Below are 14876 nucleotides of genomic sequence, written 5' to 3' on the forward strand. Positions count from 1 at the left end.
CCTGAAGGAACAGGCAGACGTGATCTCAGAACCAATGAACTATATCTTTCAAACTTCCTGGAGCACTGGGGAACTACCAGAGGACTGGAAAAGAGCTGATGTAGTTCCCATCTTCAAAACAGGGGGAAAAAGGGATCCAGGAAACTACAGACTATCAGCCTGACCTCAATTCCTGGGAAGATTATGGAAAAGATAGTCAAGCAATGAATCAGCGAACAACTAGAGGCAAACAAAGTCATTACCAAAAGCCAACGTGAGTTTGTGAAAAACAGATCATGCCAGACAAATTTGCAGACAACACCAAGCTGGGAGGAATAGCCAACGCCCCAGAAAGTAGGCTTGAGATACAGAAGGATCTTGACAGACTTGAACATTGGGTGCTACCTAACAAAATGAAATTCAATGGTGAAAAAAGGTTCTACATTTAGGCAAAACCCCCCAAATGCACAGGTATAGTATAAATGGTACTTTGCTCGATAGTAGTAACTGTGAGAGGGATCTCGGAGTCCTAGTGTATAATCACTTAAATATGAGCCAGCAGTGTGCTGCAGCTGCCAAAAAAGCCAACCCAGTGCTAGTCTGCATTAACAGAGGGCTAGAATCAAGAACACATGAAGTGTTAATACCACTTTACAATGCCTTGGTAAGGCCACCCTTGGAATATTGCACCCAGTTTTGGTCACCACGATGTAAAAAAGATGTTGAGACTCTAGAAATAGTACAGAGAAGAGCAATGAAGATGAATAGGGGACTGGAGGCTAAAACATATAAAGAACAGTTGCTGGAATTGGGTCTGTCTAGTTTAATGAAGAGAAGGGTGAGGGGGGACATGATAGCAGCGTTCCAATATCTCAGGGGCTGCCACAAAGAAGACGGTGTCAAGCTATTCTCCAAAGCACCTGAAGGTAGGACAAGAAGTAATGGATGGAAACTAATCAAAGAGAGAAACAACCTAGAACTAAGGAGAAATTTCCTGACAGTTAGAACAATTAACCAGTGGAACAACCTGCCTCCAGAAGTGGTGAATGCTCCAACACTGGAAGTTTTTAAGAAGAGACTGGACAGCCATTTGTCTGAAATGGTATAGGGTTTTCTGCTGAGCAAGGGGTTGGACTAGATGACCTCCAAAGTTCCTTCCAACTCCATTACTACTACTACTACTACTACTACTACTACTACTATTAAAATTAGCAATCCAAAACAAGAATGACTGAGGGTCATCAGTTTTGGGGATGTGGGAGAAGGAGGGGGAGAAGAGAAACCATGCATTTCAATGATGTGACACAAACCACACAGCTGACATACATCAGGATGCAAGTATGGAAGGCTACATTTGGTGCTGTGGCGACACAATGTACATTTTGTCATTGTCACATTGGATTTACAATGGTTGCAGCCTCCCAGGGTCATGTGACCTTCCCAACCAAGTCAATGGGGGAAGCTGGGTTTACTTAATGACCCTGTGATTCACTTAACCACTGCAGGGATTCACTTAACAACCATGGGGGGAAAAAGGCCATAAAATCAGGCAGGGGTCCCTCAACAACCACCTTGTTAGCAATGAAAATTCTGTTTCCAACTGGGGTGGTAAGTTGAGGACTAGCCACATGAGAATTTGATAAGATTAGGAACTTACCTCCCCATTAGAAAATGAGGCAGGGCTATGAAAACACAGCCCAAGCCCATGGCTGCACACCCAAGCCCAATCATGCGTGGCCTGTGAAGTTTTGCTCCCAAGTAACTCACAAAGACGATCACCAGCAGATCCCCTGTAGAAATCAACAAGGCTCAGTGCGAAAAAGGAATTCCTTCCTTCCTAAGTTTTCATTCTTCCTTTCTAATAATCTTCTATTAGAATAGGCTTATCATGCCGATGTTTGGTATAACCAATATTAAATGCCACGTAAAATTTAAATAAATGTACTTATTTGTTAGGATACTAAATCTAGAAGCTGGAACAGTAAAATTGTACACTGGGCCAAGAATACACGGTTGTTGTTGATTGGTTGGAGAAGGCTGGCTCCTGCATGAGGCAATCTGTGCTATGATTGGTTGCTCTGGGGGTAAAGGGGGAGTTTCCGTTTCCCTCCCGACTTTTTCTTCTGTGTGCTCGGTGTGCTGGTTGAGTTTTACCTCATGATGTTCCTGTGCACCTGACTATCTTGTCTGCTATAAATACAAATGATAAACATATTTATTTATATCAAACTACAATAAATATAAATGATAAACATATTTATTTATATCAAACTACAAACTAAATATAAAGGATAAACATATTTATTTATATCAAACTACAAACTAAATATAAATGACAAACACATTTATTTATATCACACTACAAAGTAAATATAAAGGATAAACATATTTATTTATATAAAACTACCAAGTGTGTGTCAGCTTGTCTGACTTCATTTGAACAGCTGCTGCGCAATTCCCTGACATTATCTGTTACAAACCATTCGACGGGTTCATCTATGTGCCTACCCATTTCGAAGGCTCCATTGATAATTCCAACCAGATAGGCAGGGATGTTGAAACGCCTTTCGATCTGAGTCAGCATGCTGTTTACGTACGCCCCAGTCATAGTCTTGGTCAGATAGGCTAAATATAACATTATCAAAAATATCTAGAAGGAAACGAGGACAATCAATAGGGAATTAAAGGCATCAAATTCACTGGCACGTAGAGGGTAAAATATGGGGTTGAGACAAAAATAAAGTTCTGTTTCCCACTCAATGGATTTGAGCTGGGAACTATCTCTTTTTTTAAAAAAAAATCAACTTTATGAAGTTTCAAGGAGAGATAAAATACAAAATAACAGAAAAAAAGAAAATTAGGGGGTAAAGGGCATGAAAAGGGAGAAAAAAAGAAAAAAATTAACAGCACAAATAAATAATAAAGTAGCCTCTTACTCTATATTAAACAAAAGTACAAAAACAAAAACAATATAAAATGGATCAATTAGACAATAAAAATAACATTAGAATTATTTATATAACAAAATAGCCTCTTACTCTGAGTTTAAGCATAAACATAAAAGAATATACAGCATACATATCTAATGGTGGCAATAAAAATACACAATATTTCTATAAGCATAACAAATCTAATTATCAAATCCTAACATCTAAACTTCATTTTTATCTTTCTCAAGCAAGAAGTCCAAAGGTCTTCCAGTGCTTGAGGGGCTTTCATAGAGAAGAAGGGGTCAACCTATCCTCCAAAGCATCTGAGGGCAGAACAAGAAGTAAGGGATAGAAACTTATCAAGAAGTGATCCAACCTAGAAGTAAGGAGAAATTTTCTGATAGTAAGAACAATTAATCAGTTGGACAGCTTGACTCCCATAGTTGTAGGTGTTCCATTGCTGGAGGTTTTCAAGAAAAGATTGGACATTTGTCAAGGATGGTATAAGGCAGGGGTCTTCAAACTTGGTCCTTTTATGACTTGTGGACTTCAACTCCCAGAATTCCTTAGCTAGCGTGCCTCCTGGTGTAAGGTCTCCTGCCTTGGGCAGGGGATTAGATTAGAGGACTTCCAAGGTCCCTTCCAGCCATATGATGCTATGGCCTCCAAGCAGAAACAAAGCAGGCCAGGCACTCTTTCACAAAGTTGTTGTGAACCTTAAATGAGGAACAATCCCATCCATGCTCTGGCCCTGAGCTCCTTAAGAAAAGCTGAATTATAGCAGGGGTGTCAAAACTGGCGGCCAACGGGCCGTATGCGTCAACGCACAGGCCACACCCACCCCGGCTCCGCAAAGACAAAAAACATCGTGATATGTCATGATATGTCACATGATGCAATTGAGTTTGACACCCATGAATTATAGCATTTCATCCCCCAGAAGCAAGAGGAGCCTCCTGACTTCTGTTTTCCTCAAAAAGTGCTAAAACTTGGATGGGCAACTTAGCACGGATATCTAAAAGAAAGATGCAGCCCTGGAGGTGTGGGATCTTTGAATAATGTTTTCAGTATCTACGAGTTTCTTCGATTAATGTTTCTAATTCCCTGAAGCAACAAAGCAAAGTTCTTCATGAGGAATATAGTCTCAGAAGGACTGGGTCAAACCTGTCAAGGACAAGGATCATACATAGTTTTAACAGAATAATAGAGTTGGATAGGTCCTAGGAGGTCATCTAGACCAAACTCCTGCTCAGGCAGGAAACCCTATACCCACAACATTTGGAGACAAGTTGTTCCACTGATTAATTGTTCTTTTTTATTGAAAAGTTTTTCAATACATTTTATCTTTACCAAAACAAAACCCCTCCCAACCCCCTCCCCCCTTCCCAACCCAACCCAACCCTCCCTCCCTCCCCCTCCCCCCTCCCCGACTTCCCAGAGCTAAATACAAGGTATAAAAGTAAAAACAATCATAATCTACCATATGCTAACGACAATAAGTTATTAAGTCTATCGCACTTTAACTCTTGTAAAATGACTACAAGCAATATAAATATCACATCAATACTTATTCAAATGCTAAATGAAACTTTTTAGTCCCATATTTATTCTGGATGTAATCAATCCATTTTTTCCACTCCACAATATATCTCTGTTGCGAATGGTCTTTCAAATACGCTGAGATCTTTGCCATTTCCGCCAGGTTAGAAACTTTTAGAGTCCATTCTTCTATAGTCGGCAGTTCTTCCTTCTTCCAATATTGCCCTACTAAAAGTCTGGCTGCCATAATTAAATTCAACATCAACTTAGTGTCCACAACAGTAGTGTCAGTAATAATACCCAGTAAGAACAATTGCAGACAAAACTTTATCCTTCTCTTAAATATCTTCTGCATATTCCACCAAATTTTGATCCAGAAAGCTTTAACCTTTTTACAGGTCCACCATATATGAAAATACGTTGCATCTTCACCACCACACCTCCAACATTTAGGCTGATTAATTGTTCTGTCAGGAAATTTCTCCTTAGTTCTAGGTTGGTTCTCTCCTTGATTAGTTTTTGAACTTTAGTAACTCACAAATTCACTTCCTGAATATAACAATGAGCATTAACAAGATCATGCTAAGAATATTATGGGATGCTATAAAATGTTACATGTTACATGGATAACATCAGCAATGAGTCAAATGATGTTAACCAATGAAAGAACACGTTCCATATCCAGTATGTTTGAAATGTATGTAAAATGATTTTCTAACTTGCTTTCTCTTTGAGTGAGATGCCTCCTCTTGCTTAGGCATAAATAAAGAGATATTAATTTACCTTTTTGGCTTGGATTCTATTTGGACAAAGCACACCAAGCTAATGAATCTTGCTGGTGTTTACAGTTAACTTTATATTGTGTGAAGTTGGCCAAGGGGGTGTTATTCAGGAGGCAAACAATGGCTTAAGAATATTTCTACTTTATTTGCATACATGTGTATTGGCACTGATGTCTTTTTCCCCTACAGTGGCCCAGTTTCCTTTCTTGACAAGTGTATGTATGCAATTGCTCCCTTTTTCTGGCTTTTCCAAGTGGTATTCCTGCTCCCTTATGTAACTGTAAGAACAGGCCTGGCTCTATCTGTTGCAAAGGTATCAGATTCAATCTCTAAAAGGCCAGGGTAATTTAAGACAGCTTAGCTTTAATCTCATTTGTTCGATTTGCAGACTATGGAAACCACCTGCAAAATTAGTAGGATATTCTTCTCTTCTCCCCCGAGAGTTAGAGTGGCAGTCTGGCACACCAAAATTCTTGACAATTTTGAAAATGGAACTTTTTGGATAGGCCAAACGTTGAGCCAATAGAAATAATATTTTCTTGCCATAGACACATGTGCAAAGATTTCCATACCCTGAACTCCATCTCTTTCAACATTACACCTTTTCTGTAATGGTATGTGGGAAAGACCTTGGGAGACCCCACAAAGAGAGGCTGCCTAAGGGAACGATTAGATAAGAGACAACACAGCCTGGAGCTGTTTAGTGGTGGGGCAAAAGAGGCTAGGAAGAGATGGCGGGTGAATTCTACTTCCACACTTGCAAGATTGACGTCAGCCTTACCAGGTGGGCCAGACGGGAAATATGACTAGGTGAACCAATTCTGCTTTATTTTAAGGCTACATTAAACAAATCTTGCAAATCTGAGAGTCTGAAAGTGTCAATTTAACTTTTCACGTGGAACTTTTGGCATAAAACCAACATTGTATATATTTTAACAGATGTTCAGATTCTTCCAGGCAAGGAATCAGGAGGTTAGTCAAGCCTACAAAGTATTATTCATTTATTGTCAATGGGTTAGCCTTGTTTGCCCTTTTGTTCTCATGTTTTTGCTTTTGTTATGCTTCTCTCTTTCTCCTTTTAATTGTTGTCTTGATGTTTCTAACCATGTTCACTGCCTAGAATCGCCTCGTCAAGATGGGCAGCCATATAAATCAAAATAAGCAAATAATACATCTTTCACTGCATCTAGGACAAACGTTCTCCCAAATTCGATCCCCTTTCTCTGTAGGGATCCCACTGACATTAATCTAACCTGGTCCTGAATGGACATGTATAGAATTCAGTGTGTGTGTGTGTGTGTGTGTGTGTGTGTGTGTGTGTGTGTGTTTGTGTGTGTTTATTTGTAGGACAAGAAACTATAAACTCAGCACAATCCAGGACAGTTTATTCCTAAAATTTGTTTCTTCATTGTGTTATTATTTTCCAAAACAGCCTGGTTTTGTTTTTGTTTTTCTAAAGAGCATTTATATTCACTCTTCCATGTTTTATACTCATAGCTTCCTAAAGTTAGTCTCAGACCGAACTGAGAAAGAAAAAAAATCTGATTACAACTCTGCAGTCTGTAATTACTATTAACCATTTCATTAGTGGTATTATCTACTCTGCGGCTGGGGTCTCCTCTCTGCTGTATGGGTCTAGACCAGGGGTAGGCAACCTTGGCTCTTTTATGACTCGTGGACTTCAATTCCCAGAATTCCTGAGCCAGCATGGACTTGAAGTCCACGAGTCATAAAAGAGCCAAGGTTGCCTAATGTTTCTCAACCTTGCCAACTTTAAGATGTGTGGTCTTCAACTCCCAGAATCCCTCAGCTGGCTGCTTAATTCAGGTATATATTAACATAGCTTCCAGAATAAAGGTCCAGTTTAAAGTCCATTGGCACTAGCAAAAACCTGTTAGTTCACAAACCCTGACCTTATTTAATGCATAAAGCAACTGCCTCTTTCAACCCTTCACTTTTCAATTTCAACTGGCGGTAAAAGAATTTGAGAGAATCAACAGATTAGACTCAACGTACTCTGAAACACTCTCTTCCAATTTTACATCTGGGTTCAAAGTACTAAGCCTAAACTTAGGGTAAGAGTCCACCGTTACGACATTTACCTCACATGGGATAATAAACCATATTATTTCTTTACCTGTTGGCCACATCCCCAAAGGCACCGAACTACTCTGAAGAACAAATCATCTAATCCCCAGTTAACGTGTTTGTAAATCCACTCTGTGGATGCAATTCACTCCACGATGGAAGGTTCTCACATTCCCTCCAGTTGGGTTTTAAAGTTATGAATGAATGATCCTACAGAATAACATATATTGCCAGTTGGATTTCCCCAAGCAATCTATGTACAAGCATGTACATCAAATACGTTTTATACTGACTTATAAATTGTAAGATGGGAATTGTCAGATCCTGATACCTTCAGTTTGGACAGGGAACAGGCAGACAGTAACTTCTTACGGCCCTTCATGTCACTTTTCGGACCAGCTACGATGTCCTCTTTGTGGCTATTTGCCTCAGCCTTGCTGACCGTCTTGAAGAAGGGAGAGAGAAACAAACATGGATGTCATGATCAAACAAGCTTTCAAAACTAGAGAGAGAGATGTAGATATTTGGGGGAGCTAAGCTGAAGAGACCACTAGAAGCAAATGGAAGTGTTAAGATACAGGTATTAATTTTCCATTTTTGTACATGAAATTTCTACTGAAACTGTTGACTCTAAGTATCAGAAAAGAGATAGAACTAGATCTTAAGCCCTTTTGAAAAGTCTGAAATATGGAGAAAGTCTTGATTTAAGCCCCATTATAAATGCAAACAGGGATAGTAATTTTATTTATCGAATTTTAGGTCCTGACCCAAGCTCTACATGGTCCTTGGAAACCAAACTTTAACGTTAGATACAATCTGTAACAGATCTGCAACATTTCTTCCTACTCCAATATAGTGCAGTATAGCTTTATTGATTAGGCAATTGGTCATATAAAAAAAAAACCAATAGGTGTCAGCAGCAAAAAATACAATAAAATAACATAAGGTGAAGTAAGATGAGATAAAACAGAGGCAGATCAAATGAAATGAAAGATAAAAGAGTGAGATAACATAAAATAAAATAGAATGCTGAAGCATCAGATGAGTACTGAAATACAAAACAGCGCATGTTTAATCGAAGGCATCCTTTTTAACAATGCTAGACCAATGTGTTCATCTGAAAAGCTCTGACTAGAAACTTAGCAGTTCTAAAGATTACATATGTGATTATACCCTCAACCACAAACCGCCTAAGTGCAGGACAAGATGTAATAGGTGGAAAGTAATTGAGGAGAGAAGAAACCTAGGGTGACATTTCCTGACAGTGACTGCAATTAACCAGCGGAACAGCTTGCCCCCAGAAGGTGTAAGTGCTCCATCACTGGAAGTTTTCAAGAAGAGATTGGACAGTCATTTGTCTGGAATGATATGGGGTCTCCTACTCGAGCAGGTGGTTGGACTAGAAGACCTCCAAGGTCCCTTCCAACCCTGTTATTCTATGATCTATAATCTGATCATGATGATGATGAGTCGTGTCTAACTCTTGGTGAGTCTATGGGCCAGGTCTCTCCACGTATTCCAGTTTTGCACTACTTCTTTGAGTGATCTATATTGTAAAGGAAATTAGATACTCCCGTCCTTTTCAGCTCTTCTGATTTTTCCATCCATCCACTGTGCTGTATTCCATACAGGAAGAGGTAAAAAGTGATCAGTACCTTTCTGGATGCGGGTGAAGAAGGAGAGTGCAAAAGTGGGCTTGAAACTCAACATTAAGAAAACGAAGATCATGGCATCTGGCCCTCTCAATTCCTGGCAAATGGATGGGGAAGAAATGGAGGTAGTGACAGATTTTATTTTCCTGGGCTCCAAGATCAGCGCAGACAGGGACTGCAGCCAAGAAATTAAAAGACGCTTGCTCCTGGGGAGGAAAGCCATGGCAAATCTAGACAGCACACTAAAAAGCAGAGACATCACCCTGCCAACAAAAGTGCGTATAGTCAAGGCTATGGTCTTCCCAGTTGCAATGTATGGCAGTGAAAGATGGACCATAAGAAAGGCTGAGCGCCAAAGAATTGAGGCCTTTGAACTATGGTGCTGGAGAAGACTCCTGCGAGTCCCTTGGACTGCAAGGCATTCAAACCGGTCAGTCCTAGAGGAGATCAGCCCTGAGTGCTCTTTAGAAGGCCAGATCCTGAAGCTAAAACTCAAATACTTTGGCCACCTAATGAGAAGGAAGGACTCACTGGAGAAGAGCCTAATGCTGGGAAAGGTTGAGGGCAAGAGAGGAAGGGGACAACAGAGAATGTGGTGGCTGGATGGAGTCACTGAAGCAGTAGGCATGAGCTTAAATGGACTCCAGAAGATGGTAGAGGACAGGAAGGCCTGGAGGAACGTTGTCCATGGGGTCGCGATGGGTCGGACACAACCTTTCTGGATGATGAAAGGTCCTTAGCGATAGGCACAAAGGAATTACTCTCCATTTCTTTTGTACAAAAAACAACTCCTAATTGCTAAGGCACAAGGCTATGACCAAGAGATCAGGAATCATGGAAGTTCTACACAACACCTGACCCAGCCTTACTATGTGCCATAAAATCCAGTCCAATCTTGTGGAAGGGAAGCGTTTTCTAATCTCGCTATAGTGCAGGGGTAGGCAACCTTGGCTCTTTTATGACTTGTGGACTTCAACTCCCAGCATAGCTGGCTCAGGAATTCTGGGAATTGAAGTCCACAAGTCATAGAAGAGCCAAGGTTGCCTACCCCTGCATCTAGTGGAAAGGAACACAAGTAATATGGAGTCAGGAAGTTACGCTTTTTGAGGATTAGCACATCCTTCAATCATTCTTCTCCAAGTTCTTAAGTAGTCCTCCACTCACAATCACAAGTAGGCCCACAATTTCTGTTGCTAAGTGAGACAGTTCTTAAGTGAGTTGTGCCCCATTTTACAAGCTTAAGGAAACCTGGCTTCCCCATGGACTTTGCTTGTCAGGAGGTTGCAAAAGGTGATCACCTGATCCCCAAACACTGCAACCCTCAAACATATGAGTCAGTTGCCAAGCATCTGAATTTTGAACATGTGACCGAGGGGGAGGCTGCAACGGTCGTAAGGGTGAAAAGCAATCGTAAGTTCACCTTTTTCAGTGCCACTGTAACTTCGAAGGCCACGAAACAAACCGTAATAAGTGAAGGACTAAACTGTACCTATAGAAAGAATGACTCAGCAGGTGGCAATAAATTGGAATATTGGAAACTAAGTAAGGTTAGGCCTGGTTAATATGTGGATGGGGAAATATGTGGAAATCCCACTCTCCAATTGTTGGGGATCAGAGTGATCCCAAATAGCTTAACTTATGTTTGCAGCTGGGGGCCAAGATTTACAGTGCTAAGCAAAGTGATTACAAAGTGGGTTGTGCGCAATTCTGCGACCGTTTTTTGTTTTGGCCACAATTGTTAACGGAATCACTGCGGCTCTTAAGTGAATCACACGGTTGTTAAGCAAGTCCAGCCTCCCCCATTGACTTCTCTTTTCTGAAGCCAGCTGGGAAGGTCGCAAATAGCTATCGCATGACCCCGGGACACTGTGACTGTTGTAAATATCTGCTGGTTGCCTATGCCCAAATTTTGATCACGTTGACTGTGGAGATGCTGCAATCGTCATAAATGTGAGGACTGCTCTTAAGCCACTTTTTTTTCAGTGACATTGTAACTTCAGTCACTAAACAAATGGTTGCAAGCCAAGGGCTAAACTCAATAATCACATTAAGGTGACAGTATCCTGGAGATGGGTTTTTAAATAAGTTTTAATTTTTAACTGTGTAGTTAATTTATTTTGGGGCTGTTATTTAATTCTTTTTTTATTTTTTGTATTGTTGTTAGCCGCCCTGAGTCCTTCGGGAGATAGGGCGGCATATAAGTCCCAAAAATAAATAAATAAATAAATAAAATCTCTTAAAGTGCAAATCAACCGAAAACAGTAAGTCAGAGTAAAATAGGATATCCTGGACATATCCTGCACTGCAAAATTTTGTTGTAGATCCTCCTTGTATGAACTTAATTCAAATACTCGATACCTTTGGGCACGATCAGAGTTATAACAGTGCAAATCAGGCAAAGAAAGAAGTGGGATTGAATGGGTACGTTTATTGGCAAAAGACTAGGTAAATGGTCCCATCTGGAGTAGCAACTTCTTCTTTCTTTCTAATATACAAGCAGTAACCATTTACTCCTACGGAGAAAACCTCAAAGGCTGCAGCTGGATCATAACACTGGAAAAACGAATCTATCCCCCATCTCTGTTTGTCAATGACATTGTCCAGCAGTGTGTGCTCTGCCTTCCTCCTTCTCCCACTCCTTCACTGCTTGAACCTGGGTTCAAGTCCACCACCCCACGGAATTCCCTTTGGACTTGTTTTCTCAGCCCAGCCTACCTCCCAGGACAGCTGTTGCAGCAGAAAATAAGAAGAGAGATTGCTACGAACACTTCTTGAATGAAAGAAAGGATACAATGCACAAATCCGTGCATCAAATCAGTGAATCAAGGTATGTATTTATTTAGGATTTATCCAGGCTCAGGGCAGCGTAAAAACAGGAAAAAAATCAAGCAGTTAATTCCCACCACTGCTGAATAAAAACAATCCTGGCAAAAATCATACAGAGGAAGATTTATAGAATTCTCCTCAAATTGGACATCATCTAATTCACCAGAGCTGCAATTGAATCCATGCCCATTTGTACATAAATCTTCCTTGTCCACTAAGCAATTTGAAAACACATCATAGCACATTTATTAAACAGTAGCAGGTTCCTCCTCCCCCCACAATTTCTGCTTGTGAAATTGTGGCAGCCTACAGTAGTATTGTTTTAAATACTTGGCCCATTCATTCAAAGAAAGCCCATGGAAAAAAACGAATATGCTGTAATCTGGGATTTGACAGCATGTATTTCCCTGCCTGCAAGTTACCCTAAGACCAAGCGTATTAACTTTTTGATTCTTTTTTTTTTTAAATTAAACTAACTTCAGTTTCTGGCTTTATGCTTGATAAACGGCATTTCTCTTCCTCCTTCAAAATGCCTGAGTAAGTATTCATTTTTAATATTTTTACCGGATGGATTTACTCCCCTCAAAATAATTAGAAGGCCTTCTTCCCTCTTTCCTCCCTTGAATACGACGGACCTACCTCTATCGTAGCCATCATACCTTGGAGATTCTGTTCGAGGCAAATCAGAGGCTCTGTTTCCCAAATTTTATACACTTTGGGAATTTCTTCTGGAAAAAAAGCAGGACTGGCGTATTGAACAAAAACTTTTCAGCAGTAAGGAAAACGAGAGCGAAGAGAACAGCCTTGGAAAGTACATTTTTGTTAGAAGTCTATGAAACCCTTGTTTTGCTCTACAGTAGGTCTTTGACTTGAGCCAAAAGAATAACCTGAATAACAAACGGATCTAAGACACAGACATACTGCATAACTGTGCTGGAATGTCCTTTTGGCACATTCACACAACAAACTGGGCTTAGTCAATTAGCTGGAATATCACCCACCTTGATGTTGTCATTTGTCTTGATGTCAGTTTCCATTTTGGACCAAAATTAGATTATATGTAGATTATACAGTATGTAATATTTGTGCTGCTTTCTCCTTCACCTTCTCCTCCTCCGTCTTCTCTTTCTCCTCCTCTTTTCCTTCTCCTCCTTCTCCTCCTTCTTCTCTTTCTTCTTCTCCTCCTTCTCTGTTAAGGACTGAATCTCTAATCCCCAAACAATTTTAATCCACCAGGTCTTTTATTACCTTCATGTCTGGCAAGAACATTGCCATTAACCCCTGAAGAGTTACTCTCCTGTTCACTAAGAGCAAAAGAAAAGACTCTGAAAAATATGTGTTGCTCATAGGGGATTTTGAGATACAGATCCCAGTTGTATGCGGTCTCTTAGGATGCATCCCTAACTACATTACAGGTAAAAGTTCTCCATTAAGCTGGACTTGTTTCCCGGTGATTTCATGTATGCATCTAGGTAGTTTTCTTGGCAATAATATGGAAATGGCTTCCCAGTTTTCTCCCTTCGGAAATGTTTGTCCAACTTCCCAATCTAGCCTATAACCTGGAATTTCACAGGTGCTCAAAGCTACTAAGCTTCCAAAATCAGCTCTCATCAGCTAGGGTGCTATGGATGTAAGATTACAATCTTTACTTGCACATTCAGTCGACATCTACAGGATGTGCCTTTCAATCTAATTATTCATTTAGAATAAAATGTGAGCAACTTAAAAATGCAATAGATCTTTGAAAAGTGGGGCATGACAGGTCTTTAGAACTGGCTGTTCGGTGACTTTGTTCTTTGTTAGAGTTATTTGTTGCTAGAACTCGTTGCACTTTTTTTTATTTTTAATCTACCAGATAAAGAAATAGCAGCTGATTCATTAGAGGCCAAAACAATTGCCAATATCAGCTCTCATCTTCCTTTTGGAGTTTTATAGCACTTCCCCTTGATTCAAAGACATAAGAAACACCAAAGAGTAATATTTTGGAATCTCTTTTTTTTGGGGGGGGGATGTCCCACCTTAGCCACGAAAGCTGGTTGGGCAATCTTGGGCCAATCATCAGGAGACTGTGAATTCTAGTCCCGCCTTTGGCATGAAAACTGATTGGGTGACTTTGAGCCAATCACCAAGAGACTGCGAGTTCTAGCCCTGTTTTAGGCATGAAAGTTGGCTGGGTGAACTTTGGGCCAGACCCTCTTTCTCAGCCCAGCCCACCTCACACGGTTGTTGTTCTGGGGGAAATAGGAGGAGGATGTTGTGTTGGATATGTTCACTGGCTTGAGCTCTTTATAATAAGAATGAAGGCAGGAAATAGATAAAAAGATGGTAAATAGATAAATATCTATTCCCCACAAGGATAGTAAAATCCTAGAAAGATTAAAGGGTCTTTCCAAAGATCAAGTGCTCAAGATCCAGGGGGAAAGGAAATCCGCACAGAATATTTGACACCATTGCGGCAAGAATCGGAACCGGCAGCCTCTGTTTTTATCGAAGAGGGCATGATCAGCCTTGTCTCTGCAAATTCTGGTGCTATTTGTTTTCCTCCGTGAAAGACAAACCCTTTCAGTAGATTAACCCGGCACCTTTCAGATTATAGCTCCCACAGCATCCAGCCAAAATGCGCAAGAGGCACTGAAATAGTTATGTACTACATTTCCTTTCATTTTTTTTTAATCCCATTTATATCCCGCCCTTCTCCGAAGACTCAGGGCGGCTTACAATTTAAGCACAAACCAATGTGCTTAGCAATAGCCTTCATTCTATGTATATGCCTGCTTATTAGGGCTTTCGCCCCCTCCCCAAGCGGCATTATTACAAAGTCAGCTTATTGCCCCCAACAATCTGGGTCCTCATTTTACCTACCTCGGAAGGATGGAAGGCTGAGTCAACCTTGAGCCTGGTGGGATGAGAACCTGCACTAATTGCAGGCAGCTGGTGTTACTTAAGAAGGCATTAGCCCACTGCTCCACCAAGGTCATTTGACGCCATTGTGGCAAGAATCGGAACTGGCAGCCTCTGTTTTTATCGAAGAGGGTGTGATCAGCCTTGTCTCTGCAAATTCTGGTGCTATTTGTTTTCCT

At 40.6% G+C, this 14876-nt stretch overlaps 1 protein-coding gene across 1 annotated transcript in view; it reads right to left on the bottom strand.

The window, feature by feature from the left end:
• Positions 1 to 12833, bottom strand: part of SLCO1A2 (solute carrier organic anion transporter family member 1A2) — a gene marked incomplete at both ends in the record, with an annotated part of 30618 nt that extends 17785 nt beyond the window's left edge. The window contains 4 exons of the mRNA XM_083366565.1: positions 1637 to 1769; positions 2488 to 2629; positions 7650 to 7763; positions 12798 to 12833. Of these exons, the coding sequence (XP_083222691.1) occupies positions 1637 to 1769; positions 2488 to 2629; positions 7650 to 7763; positions 12798 to 12833 (425 nt within the window). The remainder of the gene's footprint in view (positions 1 to 1636; positions 1770 to 2487; positions 2630 to 7649; positions 7764 to 12797) is intronic.
• Positions 12834 to 14876: the final 2043 nt, after the last annotated feature.

Source organism: Vipera ursinii (genome assembly GCF_947247035.1).
Source record: "Vipera ursinii genome assembly, chromosome: 6".
NCBI classification, from domain to species: domain Eukaryota; kingdom Metazoa; phylum Chordata; class Lepidosauria; order Squamata; family Viperidae; genus Vipera; species Vipera ursinii.